We start from the raw sequence: 20,114 nt of genomic DNA on the forward strand, positions 1-20,114 counted from the left end.
GGCCCTTTGACCCACAGTGTCGTGCCAACTTTAAAACCACGCCTAAGACTATCTAACCCCTTCCTCCCACATATCCTCCTATTTTAAATTACTCCACATGCCTATCTAGTAATCTCTTGAATTTGACCAATGTACCTGCCTCCACCACCACCCCAGGCAGTGCATTCCATGCCCTAACCACTCCCTGGGTAAAAAACCTTACTCTGATATCTCCCTTGAACTTCCCGCCCATTACTTTGAAGCCATGCCTTCTTGTATTGAGTATTGGTGCCCTGGAAAAGAAGTGCTGGTTGCTCACTCTATCTATTCCTCTTAATATTTTGTACACCTCTATCATATCTCCTCTCATCCTCCTTCTCTCCAAAGAGTAAAGCCCTAGCTCCCTTAGTCTCTCCTCATAATGCATACTCTCTAAACCAGGCAGCATCCTGGGAAATCGCCTCTGCGCCCTTTCCAACGCTTCTACATCCTTCCTATAATGAGGCGACCTGAATTGGACACAGTACTCCAAGTGTGGTCTAACCAGAGTTTTATAGAGCTGCATCATTACCTCGCGGCTCTTAAACTCGATCCCTCGACTTATGAAAGCTAACACCCCATAAGCTTTCTTAACTGCCCTATCCACCTGTGAGGCAACTTTCAGGGATCTGTGGATATGGACCTCCAGATCCCTCTGCTCCTCCACACTACCAAGAATCCTGCCATTAACTTTGTACTCTGCCTTGGAGTTTGTCCTTCCAAAGTGTACCACCTCACACTTCTCCGGATTGAGCTCCATCTGCCATTTCTCAGCCCAGCTCTGCATCCTATCAATGTCCCTCTGCAATCTTCGACAATCCTCTACACTATCCACAACACCACCAACCTTTGTGTCATCTGCAAACTTGCCAACCCACCCTCCTACCCCTTCATCCAAGTCATTAATAAAAATCACAAAAAGCAGAGGTCCCAGAACCGATCCTTGTGGGACACCGCTAGTCACAGCCCTCCAATCCGAATGCACTCCCTCCACCACAACGCTCTGCTTTCTACAGGCAAGCCAATTCTGAATCCACATGGCCAAACTTCCCTGGATCCCATGCCCTCTGACCTTATGAAGAATCCTGCCATGTGGAACCTTGTCAAATGCCTTACTAAAATCCATGTAGACCACATCTACTGCACTACCCTCATCAATCTGTCTGGTCACCTCAAAGAACACAATCAGGCTTGTGAGACATGATCTGCTCTTCACAAAGCCATGCTCGCTGTCCCTGATCAGACCATGATTCTCCAAATGCCCATAGATCCTATCTCTAAGAATCCTTTCCAACAGCTTGCCCACCACAGATGTAAGGCTCACTGGTCTATAATTCCCTGGACTATCCCTTCTAGTGGAATGCTTAGTGGAATGGTGTCATGACAACAACCTTTCCCTCGATGTCAACAAAAGAGCTGGTCATTGACTTCAGGAAAGGGGGTGGTGTACATACACCTGTCTACATCAACGGTGCTGAGGTCGACAGGATTGAGAGCTTCAAGTTCCTGGGAGTGAACATCACCAACAGCCTGTCCTGGTCAAATCACGTGGATGCCACGGCCAAGAAAGCTCACCAGCACCTCCACTTCCTCAGGAGGCTAAAGAAATCCGGTTTGTCCCGTGACTCTCACCAACTTTTATCGATGCACCATAGAAAGCATCCTATCTGGATGTGTCACAGCTTGGTATAGCAACTGCTCTGCCCAGCACCGTAAGAACCTGCAGAGAGTTGTGGACACAGCCCAGCGCGTCATGGACACCAACCTCCTCTCCTTGGACTCTGTCTTTACCTCTCACTGTCTTAGTGTAGCAGCCAGCATAATCAATGATCCCACCCACCCGGGTCATTCTCTCTTCTCTCCTCTTCCATCAGGTAGAAGATACAAGAGCGTGAGGGCACGTACCACCAGACTTAAGGACAGCTTCTACCCCACTGTGATAAGACTATTGAACGGTTCCCCTATAAAATGAGATGGACTATGACCTCACGATCTACCTTGTTGTGACCTTGCACCCTATTGCACTGCACTTTCTTTGTAGCTGTGACTCTTTACTCTGCACTGTTATTGTTTTTACCTGTACTACCTCAATGCACTCTGTATTAACTCAATGTAAATGCGCTGTGTAATGAATTGACCTGTATGATTGGTATGCAAGACAAGTTTTTCACTGTACCTTGGTTCAAGTGACAATAATAAACCAATACCAATACTACCTTTTTTAAATAAGGGGACAACATTTGCCGCCCTCCAATCCTCCAGTTCCATTCCCGTGGACAACGAGGGCTCAAAGATCCTAGCCAAAGGCTCAGCAGTCTCCTTCCTCACCTCGCGGAGCAGCCTGGGGAATATTCTGTCAGGCTCTGGGGACTTATCTGTCCTAATATTTTCTAACAGCTCCAACACATCCTCTCTCTTGATATCAACATGCTCTAGAACATTAACCTTACCAACACTGTCCTCAGCGTCATCAAGGCTCCTGTCCTTGGTGAATACTGAAAAGAAGTATTCATCGAGGACCTCACCCACTTCCACAGCTTCCAGGCACATCTTCCCACCTTTATCCCTAATCGGTCCTACCATTACTCCCGTCATCCTTCTGCTCTTCACATAAGTGTCAACCATGGTTCCTTCACCCTGCCATTCTTTCTCTGCCTCACTGGGACAAATTTATCCCTAACATCCTGCAAGAGATCCCTGAACAACAACCACATCTCCATAGTATATTTCCCTTCAAAAATGTCATCCCAATTCACACTTGCAAGTTGTAGCCTTATAGCCTCATAATTTGCCCTTCCCCAATTAAATATCTTCCTGTCCTCTCTGTTCCTATCCTTGTCCATGACAATGCTAGAGGTTAGGGAGCAGTGGTCACTGTCCCCCAAGTGCTCACCCACTGAGAGATCTGTCACCTGACCCAGTTCATTACCTAATACTGGATCTAATATGGCATTCCCTCTAGTCAGGAATCATCCCCAATACTGAGGCCCTAGTTACTCACAGTCAGTTATGTTGGGCAGGCCAGGAAGTTCTCACTCCCAAACAGCAGACTCCCAAATCATGCACTCTATCCTGAGCTCTGTCTAGGGTAGAGATTTCCAGGCAGATGTGCTTAAAGCCTTGTTAAGGAAATGCAGCATCCTCACTAACTCCTAGGAATCTCTGGCCCAAAGTGGAGATGGAGCATTTAGGATGGTATTGAGAACTTCAAAGCCATTCATCAGGAGGCATACAGAACCCTGTTATACCACCTCACAAAACTACCCACCTGTCCGTCCCAGCAGCTACTTTCTGCCCCATCTGTGGAAGAGTCTTCAGTTCTCACACTGGCCTCAAGAGCCACCTCAGGACCACAAATTGTGGTTTGAAGATGTGACTTTTATAATGGAATACTTGATGAAAATCTGCATGGGATGTGATAATTGTGATAGCTCTGAGCATGAGAAAGAGATTCAATGGTAGTTGACTGCCCCACCCAAGAGACAATGCATACTGTAGGTAGGCAGTTAGAGCATATGCAAATAATGGTAAATAGCAGAAGCATGATATCTAAATAATAGAATCTAGCATGGCTAATCTTATTCCAATCCCCTACATGCATAATTCTACCCTTTGCGTTGTTGAACACATTGGGGTCAAATCGAAAAGAAACCAAACATATTGTATACAGTCTTAATAATCAACAGCAAGATGCTTGGCAGCAACTCAGCACTTTAAATAACTTGTATTGAATGGCTCTAAATGATACAATCTCTCCCTGGGCAAATGCTGTAATGTTTGCTGCCTGATCCGTTGCCATTTCAAATCCCTTCACATTTCCGGTTACAGATGGCTGGCACAGAACGCTGCAGACATGTCAGCATGACTGAGGTGGAGTTCTGTGCGACACAATGACTTAAATTACAGGGCACTACTGGATTGGATTCAAAAAAGATATTATAATAAAGTAATAACATGTAGGTCATTTAAAAAATTCTAGACAATGATGACATTTCATTTTATTTTTTTTAATTTCATGGTTGTGGTGATATATTTACTACCACAAACCAATATTCAGGAAGAATTGATCATCATCCGTTCACAGCCAGCCACCCCTTGCCCATTGGCAGTTCTCCCGGATGTTAAAACTAAGCCACAGCTGCCGCCTGTTCTCAGCACTGAAATGTCAGAGGGTTATCTGTCATCATGTGCACAGACCTCTTATGTAACAGTGTATAATCCTTCCAAAAACATAGCTGAGGCCTGCTATAGCCAGATTCCTTTAATGCCATTTAAACTACTTAAAAATAGCCCAGGCCATTGGTGTAAAGGCTGAGGTGATGCTTGTTTATTCTCTTTGTTCCCAGCAGGGCAAACAAACAGGTCTCACTGATTAATTTGTAGAATATCACAACCAAAGGCTTTCCATTTCCCTTTATTATGTTCTGGAGAATATATTTCCTATCCATTTTATTGGTCTATGACTTCAAAAACAAGGTTAGCAAATAGTGGCTGAGGTATTAAATCAAAAAAAAACTGCAACTGCTGGAAACCTGAAATAAAAACAAAATGGTGGAAACTCTCAGCGGGTCAGACCACGTAAGTAGAAAGGGAAACAAAGTTGATAATCTAGTTCCAATACTCATTGTCAGTTCTAATGAAGGGTCTTCAACCTGAAACATTAACTCAGTTTCTCTTTCTGCAGATGCTGCCTGACCTGCTGAGTGTTCTAGCATTGTCTTGTTATTTAAAGTAAACAAAGTTGTGCAGTTAAAAACCGGCTTAACCAGAGCATTTTGTTCCCATTTATGGATCCATGGCACCTAATGGGAAATTCAACCCCTGACTTTTCAGCATGATTTTCATTAGTATGGGTACTGTTTTTCCAGTTTAAATCTCCCCAGGTGATGTTAACAATAGTGCAACATTCAAAATGCATCATCAGTGCAATTTTCACCCTCACTGGTCTGGGACACAGTTCTTACTTATCACAGAACAACCAGCCAGGAAGGTCTCCTTGGACCCTTTGCACACGGACACACCTTTTGTGGGAATTATTCTTCACCAGCCTGTCCAGATCCCGCTGAGAGCTCTCGGACTGACACCACGCCCTCGTCATTGCAGCATCCATTCTTTACAGAGTGCCATTCCCACTGGTTGGAAGAGAGCTGTTTGTAATGACACGTGTCCCTTTAAGGACTGGCTCTGAAGTTGCAGCTGCAAAGCTAGCACCAATAGCTACAAGATCTTGCAAAAGTTCTGTGTAGTAGAGCAATTGAAGTTGGCATAGAAGAGTGTTGCACAGGGGACACTGCTTGGTAAACCTTGCAATTGAAGATCACAATGTTTACACTATATTTTTTAAGGTGACAATGCTGTTTTAGCACCATTAAAATGTAGTAAAGCCATATCTAGCCAGTATTTTAATAGAAAGCCTCTAGTTTAAAGATTAAAGTAGCAACAGGAGATAGACCATTCCAGCTCCTTGCACCTGTTCCACCATCATGGCTGATCTTTTATCTCATTGGTAATTTATTGTACTAACCTCAAAATCCTTGATTCCCTTAACATCTAAAATATCTCCACAGCCCCTTCAGTTGAGAGCTCAAAAGGTTCACCACTCTCCAGATGAAGAAATTTCTTCTCAACCTTGTCCTGTGTGGCTGACCATTTATTTTGAGATTGACCGCTGGTTCTAGCCCCTCAAGCCAGGGAAAACATCATTCCTGCATCCACCCTATGAAGCCAAGCTTTGTATTTTTCAATCAGATCATCTCTAGTTTGTTCTAAAGCTCTGAAGAGCAGAGAATCTGCTTAATCTTTCATTGTGGGACAATGCCCCACCCCAGGAGTCGATCTGATAAGCCTTCAATTAACTTCCTAAAGAAGGAACAGAAGGGGTCAATGAGGGAAGTGTAGTTGAAGTGGTATATATGGATTTCTAAAAAGTATTTGAAAAGATTTGAAAAATACATTGAAGACCTTGGAATAAAAGGGGCTGTGTCTGCATGGATAGAAAGAAAGCAATGTAACAGGAAATAGAGCAATAGTGAAAGGTTAATTCAAGGACTTGCGGGAAGTGGACAGGGAGTTACCAGGATTTTGATGCAAGGACTGATTGGTTTTCTTAATATAAATTAATGATCTGCTTTTGGGTGTACAGGGTACAATATCTGCTTTGTGGATGATGCATACTGAACAATGAGGACGATAATAGAAGACTTCAAGGAGATATAGGCAGGCTGGTCTAATGGGCGGATGAGTGGCAAATGAGAAATGTGAAGTGTTACATTTTGGTAGCAACAATGGATATAAACCAGAGGGCACAATTCTAAAAGGTACAAGAACTGGGAGATCTGAAGTATATGTGGATAAATTGCTGAAAGTAGGTTGAAAAAGTTGAGTAAAAAACATATAAGATCCTGTGCTTCATTAGAGGCATACAGTAGAAGATCAAAGAAGTAATGATGTATCTTTATAAAACTGGTTCTGTCACAACTATTGTGTATTGTATCTAGTTCTAGGCACCACACTGTAGTAGAGATATGAAAGCTTTGGACAGAGTACAGAAGGGATTTACAAAAATCATTCCAATGATGAGGAGACTTCAGTTCTGTGGATGGACTGCAGCAGCTAGGGTTGTAATTGTTGGAACAGAGAATCATGCAAGGAGATTCAATGGAGATTTTTTTTTTAAATTATGAAGGGACTTGGCACAGAGCGAGAAAGGGAGAAACTGTTACCATTGTTGCAGGGATCAAGAACTGGGGGACAATAAAATGAAGATGATTGGCAAAAGAACCAAAAGTAATGTAAGGAAAATATTTTTACACATAAGTGTTTAGGTGCTAGACACACTACCAGAGGTAGTGCATTCCAGAATCTAAAGTAAATGTAGCAGAATCAACTGTAGAATTGGAAAGGATAAAGCCTCTGAAAGAGTATTGGGAAGAGGGTAGAAGAGTGGGACTAGCTGGATTGGTCTTCTGTAGAGCCAGTACAGACTTGATGAGGCAAATGGCCTCTTTGCGTGCTTTAACCATTCTATGATTGTTTATACAAAGACACTCAGGTCCCTCTGAGCACCAATACGTTTCAATCTCAAACCATTTTAAAAATAATCTGCTTTTCTATTTTTTTGCTGAAGTGAATGACAGTGTTCCACATTATATTCCAAGTGTAATGTCCATGCCCTTCTCTATATCTCCTTGAAGTCTTTATACATCCTCCATGCAGCCTACACTGCCACCCAGCTTTGTGTCATCTGCAAAACTGGATATATTGCAGTTGGTCTTCTCATCTAAAGGTTGTAAACAGCTGTGGTCACACTAAAGGAAAAAAAGACATAGTTATTGTCAAATTATTGTTGATGAGAAATATTATATGAAACATAATGCAGTCATGTAAAGTGCTGCAAATAAGAACCAAAAGATGGCAGCTCAAGTAAAAATTAATTCACAAATATTCCTGGAACGTGAGCATCAAGTCAACTCCCAGTCTGCTTACTAGATTGTCCAGCCAGTGGTAGACACTAATCACAGAGCCAACATAATGTTGAATAATGTAACAAAGAGTAGATCAGAAGTCAGAAGCTACAATGATTTTTTTTCATATTCTTATAAAACACCTTGAAATTTTATGCCCGTTTCTGTCAGTTGTGATATTCACCCATTGGAGATCATCAAACAAAGAACCACAAAACTGTTCCCTGTATCAAAGAAATGAGTCTATAGCACAGAACCAGGCTATGTGAACATAAGAATGGGGAAGATGCTGTTTTAGTATGTTGCTGTATGGATGAGGTAAAAGTGGGTCCAATGATCCAAAAACAAAGTACTGCACGTGCTGGAAATATGAAATAAAATGGAAAATACTGGAAATACTCAACAGGTCAGGCAGACACAGTTCAGTTTGATGACCTTTCAATCAAAACTAGGTGAGCCAAATGACCTTCTTCTTCCATAATTATTGTGTAATATCCGAAAGGCAGAATAGTGGGAGGTTGCCCGGGAGTTGCGTTATTCTCAGATTCACAAATGGAACATTTATTATTCCATTTGATGGCGGTGAAGGTGCTTTAAGAAGTAGTAGTTTAGCTTGTAGCATGATTTTGGTGATTAAACATGTTTTCTGTTGGATGTGGGGCAGAATATACATCTACAAGTTATGAGCTATCGCAGCATTCCAAACTACCACAAGTCATAAGATGCAGAAGCCATTAGCCCCTTGTGTATCTCCGCCATTCAATGAGATCATGGCTAAGCTTCTACTTCATCACCCCTCTCCGGTATTTATCCTATGTGCCTTGATTCCCTTATGATCTAAAGATTTGCTCTATTGATCTCTGAAGTGAATATATTCAACAACTGAGCCTCTACAGGCATCTCGAGAGAAATCCAAAAATTCACTACCCTCTGGGAGAAGAAATGTTTTCTCCTTTATGTCCAGAACCATCCCTTTATTTTAAAGCTGTGATAGCTGGTTCTAGACATTCCAGAAAAGGAGAATATCATCCCTGCATCTACCCTGTCAAGCCCCTTAAGAATGTTGTACATTTCAATTAAATTGCTTCTCATTCTTCCTGCTTTAACTCTGATTGGAGGTATACCTTTATGAACTGTGCCTTCCTGATCCACTCTCGTTATCATTACAAAAGTCATCTATAATGTCCATGGGTGTTTGACTTGTTTGAGGCTTCTGCTCCCACTGAGGTTTCCAAGTGGTGAAGGTCATGAGGGCTACCCTGGAAAATGTTTGGCTGATGATTGGCCCTTATCAGAACAGAACAGCCTTTCTGTCCTCAAATAGTCACCTCCCATATGGAGGATAGATATTTCCTTGTCAGATGTCTGCTTTCAAATAATAATGAGATTGTGTCCATTTGACCCCCTTTATTATATTGCTAAGCCCCTAATTCAGTGGTATTTTGACATCAGTTGTTTGGTGATTGCATTTGGCACATGCATTCCCTTCTGATCTCCTTTCCTACTATTTGGTGGTGCTGATTTAGATTTTTAGGATTTTTTTTTCTTTTGCTAGACTGGAGCATGGGGCTAAGTTCGTCTTGACCTTTTCAAGTTTACCTAGTGGGCTGAGAGTGGTAATAATGTCTTGGGTGTTGGTTTAGTTTTACGTGTACATCAGCTCCAACCATTCTGCTGCAATGTGGATTAATGCCAGAGGCAGATTTGTGATTTTCCATGTTTGGGCACAACACAAAGTAACAGACTAAAGGCAATGAGTAACAGGGGTGTTAAGTGTGGGTGTCAACTTGTTCTGGGGACGTTGAGCATCCCAGCTGCGATAACCAGATCTCCAAGCAAAACCCTGTTATGCTGTTGCAAGGCCAAATACAGTAACCATGAAGGTCCTGATAAAGGGTGTTGACCTAAAATGTTGACTGTTTATTTCTCTCCATAGATGCTGCCTGACCTCCTGAGTTCCTCCAGCATTTTGTGTTGCTCCAGATTCCAGCATCTGCAGAATCTCTTGTGTCGCAGTAACCCTGTTGGTTGCATTGCAGTGTTTTTTTGTGTGATATACCTGGCTCTTGAGTTGGGATATTGTTTATCAAAACTGAGAACTGAGGAGGAGTGGCTGTGGTAACAATGTTGGAAATGGACTCAAGGCATAGAGGTGGCGGGTCAGTCCGTGGTTACCCATGTGATAATATGTTCAAGATTTTCAAGATAATCAAGATTTTTTGACACAAAGACATGGCAAGATTCTGCTATACTTATTGCACCTAAGATTGCAAGTTCTGATGCAACGCAGGAAAGGCAGGTACATGGACAGCATCAGTTGCGAAAGGAAAGCAGTGACATGGCAGGTGACCACAGGTTGTGGGTCAGAGTGTTTCAAAAGCCGGCCAATTAAGCATTAATCTTCCAGCAGCAGTCGATGTTCGTCTGCTTGTGTCCTCGGGAACGGCCTGTGGAACACAGGGTCCTGTGTTACACAGCCGCACAGGATGAGCTGCAGCGAAGACCACTGCACGTCTTTCCTGATCCTCCTGACAAACGCACGTACCAGGAGATGGATGACAACCTCATCCCCGTTGCAGCCGCCTCGAAGGCAGCATGCAATGGTGCTGGGACTCGGGCTGCGCAAGGAGGATCCGACAGGGAGGGTCCTCCACACCACCAGGATTTCAGTGCTCGTTTGAAAGTTCTGGACCCGGAATGTGAAAATGCTTTCCAATAATCCCGCAAGGTCGTGCGACGCGACGACGACAACCTAAATCCGCACCTCCACAATCCGCTTGGCTGGCTCGCAGTCGCGCATCTCCGGGGGGCCTGTGCAACAACAAGGCGGTGCACGCCGGGGATTGTGGTGCGGCCGGGGCGGGCGGGAGGCGAAGGCCGCCACGGCGGACTCCATCTCCCGGCGTGCGCTGCGGCGCGGGCTGCGCCAGGTCTCCCGGATGGCGCGGGCCCGTCATGCAGCGCGAGGAAGAAGACCGTCTCTAACCGGCCATTTTAGGCGGATCCGATCGGTACCTGCAGCCTCGCAGCATCCGAGCGCAATCCACCACTTAGGGGGCCCATCATGCCCGGGAACTTACAGGAAGGCTTCGGCTGCGTCGTGACCAATCGGTTCGACCAACTATTTGACGATGAATCCGACCCCTTCGAGATTTTAAAAGAGGCCGAGATCAAGAAAGACAAGAAGGAGAAAGACAACAAGACGGCTGCCTCCAAGCAGCAGCCCAAGAAGAGTCTCAGAAAGACAGGAAGGTGCCCGTTACGTCCAGCGACAGTAAACCAGAGTCCCAGGCGCCGTGACCTTGAGGAAGAAGGTAATGGGAAGCTCCCGCCGCGCTTGTTTCTTATTCGCCTTCGTCACTTGAGGCGGGATCTCGCAGGCCGCGGCCCTCGGCGCCGCTCTGGCAGATGTCAGCCAGCCTCGTGTGGGGGAGGCGTGGGGACCTGCCCCTCTCACTGTGCACCCATCCGGCCGGCCGGCCGGCCCTCATCCCCCAGCCTGCTGGAGGATGGGGATGGGGTGGGGTGGAGGGACGAGAATGGTCTCTGGAAATCCGCGTGTTTCCAGTTGTCTAGCAAATTGGGTCTGGTGTTCAGGATTACAGGTGAATGCCCACGGGCTCCCTCTAGGAGGGAGTCCTCAAATTGTTCTTAAAAACGATAGATCAGAAGGTTTGCAATATTTTGGCTGCTCTGGAGCAGGCTTGGGAGCTGATTTAAAACAGCATTAACAAACTGATTCCTTCACACCTCGCAGCTTCACGGCGCAAGCATGTTTCCGTTGCAGCAGTCCATAATGTTAGCATTTTACCTCTGATGCATAACTTATTTGTCTCAACTCGGGTGTGGTAGTTTGTTGAAGCAAATAACTTTGAAAGAAAAAGCTAGGTGTAATTAGTGCTAAAGTTTGTAAAGTTGTAAAGCAGACGGAACACGTGGGTGACGTGTAGCACTCTGAACACAATCAATTTAGAGAAAATAAATATTCCGGTTTTGCACTAAAACTTGTGTGTGCTGATGTATCGGATTGAAATAAGATTCAATTTTTTTTCTCTTCCAATATAGACATTTGAAAGTAATGACCACCATCTTGTTTTAGCAACCATGTTTTCTACTCCATTTTTTGTAGTGTACTTAATGCAATGTACTTCAAGCTTTTTAAGTTTCACTCCCAAGTCTTTCAGAATAATATAGATCTTTCCGATCTTGGGTTGTCCCATTGTAATCAAGGTGATTGGACTTTTAGTATTGGAAATCTTGATATTTTCTGAATGTTCATTATTGTATGTACTGTCTTAAAACTCATAGTTTTAAGTGTATATTAGGTTTTAGAGATCTTTAATGTGTTGTATGCATATATTACTAAATATGAATTATGCTTTTAATGTAAATTCAATTATTGAGAATGGATGTAAATGATTATTGAACCCCATTTTAGGATTTTATAGTTAAGATTATCTTCCCAATCTGAACTAATAACTTTTTTTGGATCACTTGTTAGGTTTTTTTTGCTGTACATACAAAATCAGTGTTGTCTCTAAACAAAAGCTGTGTACAGCATGATAAATGTAATCCAATTTCTAGGTCAAGTAGGGTGAGCTCCCAGACCCATCTAGGATCCGTCACCTGAAGTCAATGAGTTTTGGTATGACAGCCTGCGATTCAGAAGTGCCCTTCATACTAAATATTAAATGCTTATTTCAAATTATTCTTTTTCTTGTTATGAGTTGTTGTAAATTGTTGATGCTTAAATATGGACTTGGAAGTTTTTCAAGCAGTGAACAGAATTGTTTGGATGTTCATTGTTTCATTTTGGTTGCCGTAAATATTTGGGTGCTTTGAGCACTTGCTCTGCATGTGTCTTCTGATATTTGGCACCTCCATGTGATAAGGCAAAGGATAGCAAGAACCTATTAAATACAGTGTGTATACAGTAGTAGTGTTTGGCCCTCTGGAAATTGACTTGGTTTCTTCCATGTAAATTTGCTGAGAGTTGTAGGTTTTGTGAAGGTAGTTGCTGTTACTTCATTGTTAAGGCTTATGTCCGGCCACTAGGATCTGAAATTTGAGAGGAATACAAATTGATAAATTTAATGGTGGCCCTAAGTTGTATTGCATACTCTGGATGAGAAATGCAATGGACATATTTTAAATTTGAGAATCATTTCAGCTTGTTCTACATGAGCTTTTACATCCATTACTGGGTTTGTACAGTACTTTAAACCGTGGAATTGTTCTTGAGGTTTAGTAAGATTTAGGCAATTAGTGCACAACCAATGCCCAAACTGGCAAAAAGATGAATGCCCAAATGTCATGCTGTATCACACAGCAGGTTAGGCAGCATCTGGATAGAGACAGTTATTATTTTGATCTTGGAATATCTTGATGTTTAAAGACTAATAGATTTATATCTTATAAGAGCGATGTAGGATCTTTTATAGATAAGAAAGCTTTACCATTTTGATTAAAAGGTGACAGCTCTAAGAATACAAAGCTCCCAGGTTTGGATACATCTTTGAGTGGTGATTGAATTGATAGTTTCCTGAAGTGATTCTGTGATTGCACTTTTGTCCAAGTTGATGCTGTCTACTTTCATGATTGTAGCCCAATAACATGGAGCTCCAATGTAGAAAGGAGCATGCAGTCAAGTAGATCAAGATAGCTGGAAAGTGGAATCTTGTGATCCGACCAATATGAGGCCCTGGAATTTTGCTCCAAAATCACCATAATTCCCTGTGACTGCCGAAAGGTCTGTCCCAAATCCAAGAGCAGTTGACCCATTCTGATGCACCAGCATTTCTTAAACTTAGCCATGTCAGATTTTTGTGAACTGTTTTTGCACTAGCTGCAGTACAAAGCCTGAATTGTAAAAAGTATGTCTGTAGAGTCTATCACCTGGTAAGCCATAAATTTAAATTATCACAGTTAATCGTTTTTCTTTGTTGCAACTAATTGTGCTTACATGCATCAAAATTTAGATGCTGGGATTCTTGAGTGAAAATAGGCTAGTAAATTATGTCAGGGAAAGGTGCATACATACATGCATGTAGATTTTGTATAGATTCAGTATGGCTCCTTTATATTGTGAAGCTGTTACAGAAGAATTGGCAAAAGAGGCATTGATTCTTTTGCAAGTGCAGCTTAAAGAAAAACTTGTACTGTGGTAAACACAACAGCATACCAATAACTGACACGACATTGGAAGTGGCAAATAGTATGTGAATGGTAGATATCAAGTTAAAATGATCACACAGTAAATTGGGTCTTTTACTGTACTGTTCCTCAAGGATTGCATTCAGTCAAATTCATTGAGTGCTTGTGCCATTAATTACACTTGGAAAAATAGGTGTTGGTTACAAGGCCAGCATTTGGTTCTATCCAATATCCCCTTGGAGAGACACAGTGGCTATGCAGGTATAGCAGCCAATTAGGAAGATAAATTTGTTAAAATTAATTTTTAAGATTTTTGTGTTGCTGAGAAGTCCTACGTCTATTGCCCTTGAAGGTTGTGATGAATATGCACCAAGAATTGCTGCAGATCTTTAATTGCATTGAGGGATTGGCAATTACTTATTGGAATTTAGACGGACTGAATATTGGCCAAGAGACTATTTCTTCACAGTGGAGAGTCTAAAACTAAGGGGCCATGGTCTTGAAATGAAGGCTGGGCTATTGGGGACCAAGATGAGAGATTTCTTTATCTGGTGAACTGTAGAGCTTTTGAATTTTCTACCTCAAAAAGATGGTCAGTCGTGAGATTGAAATTAATTGATTTTTGGATACTGTTACGGGATTGGGAGATGTGCTATGGTGGGAAAGTGGACTTTAGGTACAAATTGATCCGTGATCTTGGTGACTAACAAAGCAAGCCTTAAGTCCCACATGGCCTACAATTTTTTTGAGTAGTTAAACATGAACTGTTGAAGTTTATGCTGAAGGGACTTCTGTGGTGCTATTGGGTAGAAAGCTCCAGAATTTTCTTGTATTTCCCAGTGAGTCGGAAGTCATGGAATTTGAAGAGAACTTGGATTTGGTAGTCTCGTGCACCAGTTGTCCTTCTGTGTTTAGATGCCACATTAGGGATTTGCTGTCATGGAAGTCTTTGAATTATGCTACAGTGCTTTTTGGTTATATGTTTATAGTTTGAATGGAGAATTCATAGGGTGAGGAAAGAGTAAAACATCTTTCTGAATTTGGATGTAGCAAAATATTTGGCAGCCTCAGTTGCAGTATATACCATTTACAACAATGTTGTGCCAGTGGGAGTGAATGTTTAATGTGTATGAGTCGCAAAACGAGGTGGCTGTTTTGTGCTGTATGGTGTTCATAGAATTCATTAAAAGTTCTACAATCCTCTAGCTCCCCTACTGTGGCCACAGGGGATTGGAAAAATTGTAGTTGGAGTCTCTGCAATTTCCTTCCTAGGTTCCCAGTTATACTTCAAGGCCTGAAGATTTATCCATTCTTAAAGAAGCTCAGCCCCTTAACTTTTTTTCAACAATGTTTACCCCATCCGATATTTCATACTTGTTCTAGCCCCAGGAGTCTAAAACCCTCCCTTCTGTTCCATCTCTAGCCACTGCATTAACTGTCTGTACTATTTTTCCTATTTCTACTCTTGCTGGCATATCTCACAATACAGTATCTGCAACAGACTTCGAGGGCAATGCCAAAGTTATTTATGAATCATGCCAGTGTCTTGTCTCCACATGCAACTTACCTTTTTGGTCCCTAGTGGGCCCCAAGAGGAAACCAGAATAATTCAATTTTTAATTTTTTAGATATATTCTAATAGTGTGTGCAGTTATGTTTTCTTTAGTAGAACCCATAAATTTGTAGATACCAGAAGTTCTGAGTCAACTGGCAAAAGCTTCAGTTAACCGGTTAATTAAGTTACCAGCTGGAATGGCAGGTGGGGGGGCAGGGGGTCTGCCAGGTGACTTTTTGTCCTACTTTTTACTGCTTTCTTACCAATAAATTGAAAACTTGTTTTTTAAAAAAAAGCAACTTTAAAACAAAATTTCACTCCTTTATAGAAGTCAACACTGCATTCAATGGATACTGCAAACTGTGAACATCCAACAGTACAGGACAGCACAGTATGGGTCCTTCGGCCCATGATGTTGTGCTGACCTATAAAAACACCTACTCCCTGATCAATCTAACCCTTCCCTCCTATACAGCCCATAACCTTCCATTTTTCTTACTTCCATGTGCCTACCTAAGTCTTTTAAATGTCCCTATTGTGTCAGTTTCTGCCACCACCCCCGGCAGTGCATTCCAGGCATCCACCACTGTTTTTAAAAAAGAAAACCTACCTTTGACGTCTCCCATAAACTTTCCTCCCCTGATCTTAAACTGATGTCCTCTGGTATTGGCCATTGCTGTCCCAGGGAAAAGGTGCTGGCTGTCCACTCTGCCCCTCAAACTTGTACATCTCTACAAGTCACATCTCATCCTCTGTTGCTCCAAAGAGAAAAGCCCTATCTCGCTCAACCTTTCCTCTTTCCTCATAAGACATGTTCTCTAATCCAGGCAGCATCCTGGTAAATCTCCTCTGCACATTCTCTAAAAGTCTCAACATAATGAGGTGACCAGAACTGAACAATACTCAAGTGTGGTCTAACCTGAGTTTTATAGAGCTGCAACATTACCTCGTGGTTCTTGAATTCATTCCCCTGACTATTGAAGGCCAGCTGACCATACCCTTTCTTAACCACCCTATCAACTTGCACAGCAACTTTGAGGGATCTATGGACTTGGATCCCAAGATCCCTCTGTTCCTCCACACTGCTAAGAATCCTGCCATTAACCTTGTATTCTGCCTTCAAATTCAATCTTCCAAAGTGTATTACTTCACACTTTTCTGGATTGAACTCCATCTGCCACTTCTTTGCATCCTGTCTATATCCTGTTGCAACCTACACCATCCACAACACCTCCAACCTTCGTTTCATCTGCAAACTTGCTAACCCATCCCTTCACTTCCTCATCCAAATCATTTATAAAAAATCACAAACAACAGGGATCCCTGTGACAAACCACTAGTCACCGACCTCCAGGCAGAATACCCTCCATCTATTACCACCCTCTGCCTTCTGTGGGCAAGCCAATTCTGAATCCACGCAGCAAAGTCTCCATGGATCTCATGACTACGGATGAGCCTACCATGGGGAATCTTGTCAAACATCTTCCTAAAGTCCATATACACCACATCCACCACTCTACCATCATCAATTTGTTTTATCACCTCCTTGAAAAACTCAGGCTCATGAGATATGACCTGCCCCTCAAAGCTATGCTGACTATCCGTAATAAGACTATGCTTCTCCAAATGCTCATAAATCCTGTCCCTAAGAATCCTCTCCAGTAGCTTGCCCACCACTGACTAAGACTCACTGGTCTTTAATTCTCAGGATTAACCCTATTACCTTGAACAACATTTGCCATCCTTCAATCCTTGGGTACCACTCCTGTTGTCAGGGAGAATGCAAATGTCATCATGAAAGCCCCAGCAGTCTCTTCCTTCGCCTCCTATAGTAACCTGGGGTATATCCATCTAGCCCTGGGGACTTAACTATCCTAATGTTTTTCAGAAGCTCCAACACTACCTCTTTAATCTCAACATGCTCCAGTACATTAGTCTGTTCTAAGCTGACCCCACATTAATCAAAGTCCCTCTCCCTAGTGAGCACTGAAGCAAAGTATTCATTAAGGACCTCCCTTACCTCTTCTGCCTCCAGGCACGTTTCCCCCTTTATCCCTGAGTGGTTCTATCCTCAGAGTAGTCATTCTCCTGTTCTTTACGTATATGTAGTACGCCTTGGGGTTTTCCTTAATTCTACTCACCAAGGCCTTCTCGTGTCCCCTTCTGGCTCTCCTAAGTCCCATCTTAAGTTCCTTCCTGGCTACCTTATGATTCTCAAGACCCCTGCCTGATGTTTGCTTCCTGAAGCTTAAGTGTGCTTTCTCCTTCTTGACTGTTTCATCTCTCTTGTCAACCATGGTTCCTTCAGCCTACCATCCTTTCCCTGTCTCAGTGGGACAAACCTAACCAGAACCCCATGCAAGTGTTCCCTAAACAGCCTCCACATTTCTTCTGTACCTTTCCCTGAGAACATCTGTTCCCAATTTATGCTCCCAAGTTCCTGCCTAATACTATCATAATTAGCCCTCACCCAATTAAAAGCTTTCCCATATTGTCTGCTCCTATCCCTGTCCACGGCTATGTGAAAGGTTGGGGAGTTGTGGTCACTGTCACCAAAATGCTCGCCCACCAAGAGGTCTGTCACCTGAGCAGGCTTGTTGCCTAGTACGAGATCCCGTATGGCCTTTCTAGTTGGCCTGTCTGCATACTGTGTCAGGAATCCTTCCTGGGCGTACCTAACAAATTTTGCCCCATCTAAACCTTTTGCACTAAGGAGGTGTCAATCGATATTAGGGAAGTTGAAGTGTGCCATGACAACAACGCTGTTATTTTTGTACCTTTTCAAAACATGCCTACTTACCTGCTCCTCAGTGTCCCGGTGACTGTTGGGGGGGGGGGCCTACAGAATACTCCCAATAGAGTGATTGCTCTCTTCCCATTTCTGACTTCCACCCACGCTGACTCATACACGATCCCTCTATGACATCCCCCCTTTCTGCAGCTGTGATACTATCCCTGATTAACAATACCACTCCCCCATCTTTTTACTTCCCTCCTTATCCTTTTGAAACATCTGAACCCTGGAACATTGCCCTTGCGACAGCCAAGTCTCTGTAATGGCCACAACATCGTAATTCCACATGCTGATCCATGCTTGTAACTCCATCTACAACTTTGCAGATGATACGACCATAGTGGATTGTTTCTCAAATAACGATGAGTTGGAGTACAGGAAGGCGAGAGCTTAGTAACATGGTGTTCTGACAGCAACCTTTCCCTCAATGTCAGCAAAACAAAAGAGCTGGTCATTGACTTCAGGAAGGAGGGGGCAGTGCACATGCTTCTGTTTACATCAACAGTGCTGAGGTCGAGAGGGTGGAGAGTTTCAGGTTCCTAGGAGTGAACATCACCAATAGCCAGTCCTGGTCCAACCACATAGATGCTACGATCAAGAAAGCTCACCAGCGCTTCTACTTCCTCAGCCTAAGAAATTTGGCACATTCCCTTTGACCCTCACCAATTTTTATCTATGCACCATAGAAGGCACCCTATCTGGATGCAACACTGCTTGGTATGGCAACTGCTCTGCCTGTGACCGTTGTGGACACAGCTCAGCGCATCACAGAAACCAGCCTCCCCTCCAAGGACACTGTGGATTATGTTGCCTCAGTGAAGCAGCCAACATAATCAAAGACACTACCCACTCCAGACATTCTATCTTCTCCCCCCTCCTACTAGGCAGAAGATACAAAAGCCTGAAAGCATGTACCACCAGGCTCAAGGACAGCTTCTATCCTGCTGTTTTCAGACTATTGAATGGTCTCCTAGTACAATAAGATGGACTCCTGACCCCTCAATCTACCTCATTATGGCCTTGCATCTTGTTGTCTGCCTGCACTGCACTTCCTCTGTAACTGTAACACCTTATTCTGCAGCCTGTTATTTTACCTTGTAGTACTTCAATGCACTGTTATAATGAATTGATCTGTATGGATGGCAGTATGCAAGCTAAGTTTTTCCACTGTACCTCAGTACATGTGACAATAATAAGCCAATTTACCATGAGTGCTCGTGGCGAATTTTGCAATGATCTCATAGAATGTCAAGAGAAGGTGGTTGGATTCTTTTGCTCAAAGTTTATTTGCAATTTAATCAACCCAAATCTGACAGGGTTTTGTTGCATGCAGGCACAGACTGAAGAGTTGTGAATAGAACTATGTTGCTATCATCAATGAACATTTCTTTTTTGAACTTCTGTATTTTATTGGTTGTGGGCATTGTTAGGAAGACTACCTTCTATTATTTACCCCTAATTTCTCTTGAAGATGATAGTGGGTCACCACCGTAAGTAGTTGTAATCTGATGAAGATTGGCCCACATGATTGGGAATGAAGTTACATGATTTTTATCTAATGGAGATCACTGAAGCAATTGAAGGTGGTGGATCCAGAGGCCTATTTATAATTGCTAACATCCACTTGGTATGTTGTTCAGACCATCAATTTTGGATATACAGAACTTGATAGTATAAACCTCTTGTATAGGATTTTTGAACACATTGCCTGAAAATGAGCATTTCTTCAGTAGTTTAGAAATGGGCAGGCAATGGAATGTAACTGAAGAGTCCCAGAAAGTGAAACTCTCCACTTTATTCACAGCTTGTGCACTTTGTTACCTAAATTTTACTGTTGAGAAATTGTGCAGGTGCCTATGTTCAATTTGTTTGCAAGGTAAAATGGTTATTTCAGAATCCTTTGCATATTCGTTGTTGATGATTTGAGTTCTAAGTATTAATTGCTAAAATTGGTTATGTTCCTGAATCTGATTCAAATTGTATATCTAAGAATATTTAATATAAGACATTCTAGCAATAGTTGGGTTGGGAATGCATCCATGGAGACAATTAGGAGTGATGCAAGTTGCAGAAAAGGGGAAGGGAGAGAGAACAAAAAGGAAACTCTGCGATAGGTTGGTGGATAGGAAAG

At 42.7% G+C, this 20,114-nt stretch overlaps 1 protein-coding gene across 1 annotated transcript in view; it reads left to right on the forward strand.

Annotated features, from left to right (window-relative positions):
- Positions 1–10,439: 10,439 nt before the first annotated feature.
- LOC127567779 (plasminogen activator inhibitor 1 RNA-binding protein-like) overlaps positions 10,440–20,114 on the forward strand; it is a 35,946-nt gene continuing 26,271 nt past the window's right edge. The window contains 3 exon segments of the mRNA XM_052010816.1: positions 10,440–10,708; positions 10,711–10,777; positions 19,228–19,241. Coding sequence (XP_051866776.1) covers positions 10,546–10,708; positions 10,711–10,777; positions 19,228–19,241 — 244 coding nt within the window. The 5' untranslated portion in view covers positions 10,440–10,545.

This window comes from Pristis pectinata, chromosome 3 (genome assembly GCF_009764475.1).
Source record: "Pristis pectinata isolate sPriPec2 chromosome 3, sPriPec2.1.pri, whole genome shotgun sequence".
In the NCBI taxonomy this organism is placed as follows: domain Eukaryota; kingdom Metazoa; phylum Chordata; class Chondrichthyes; order Rhinopristiformes; family Pristidae; genus Pristis; species Pristis pectinata.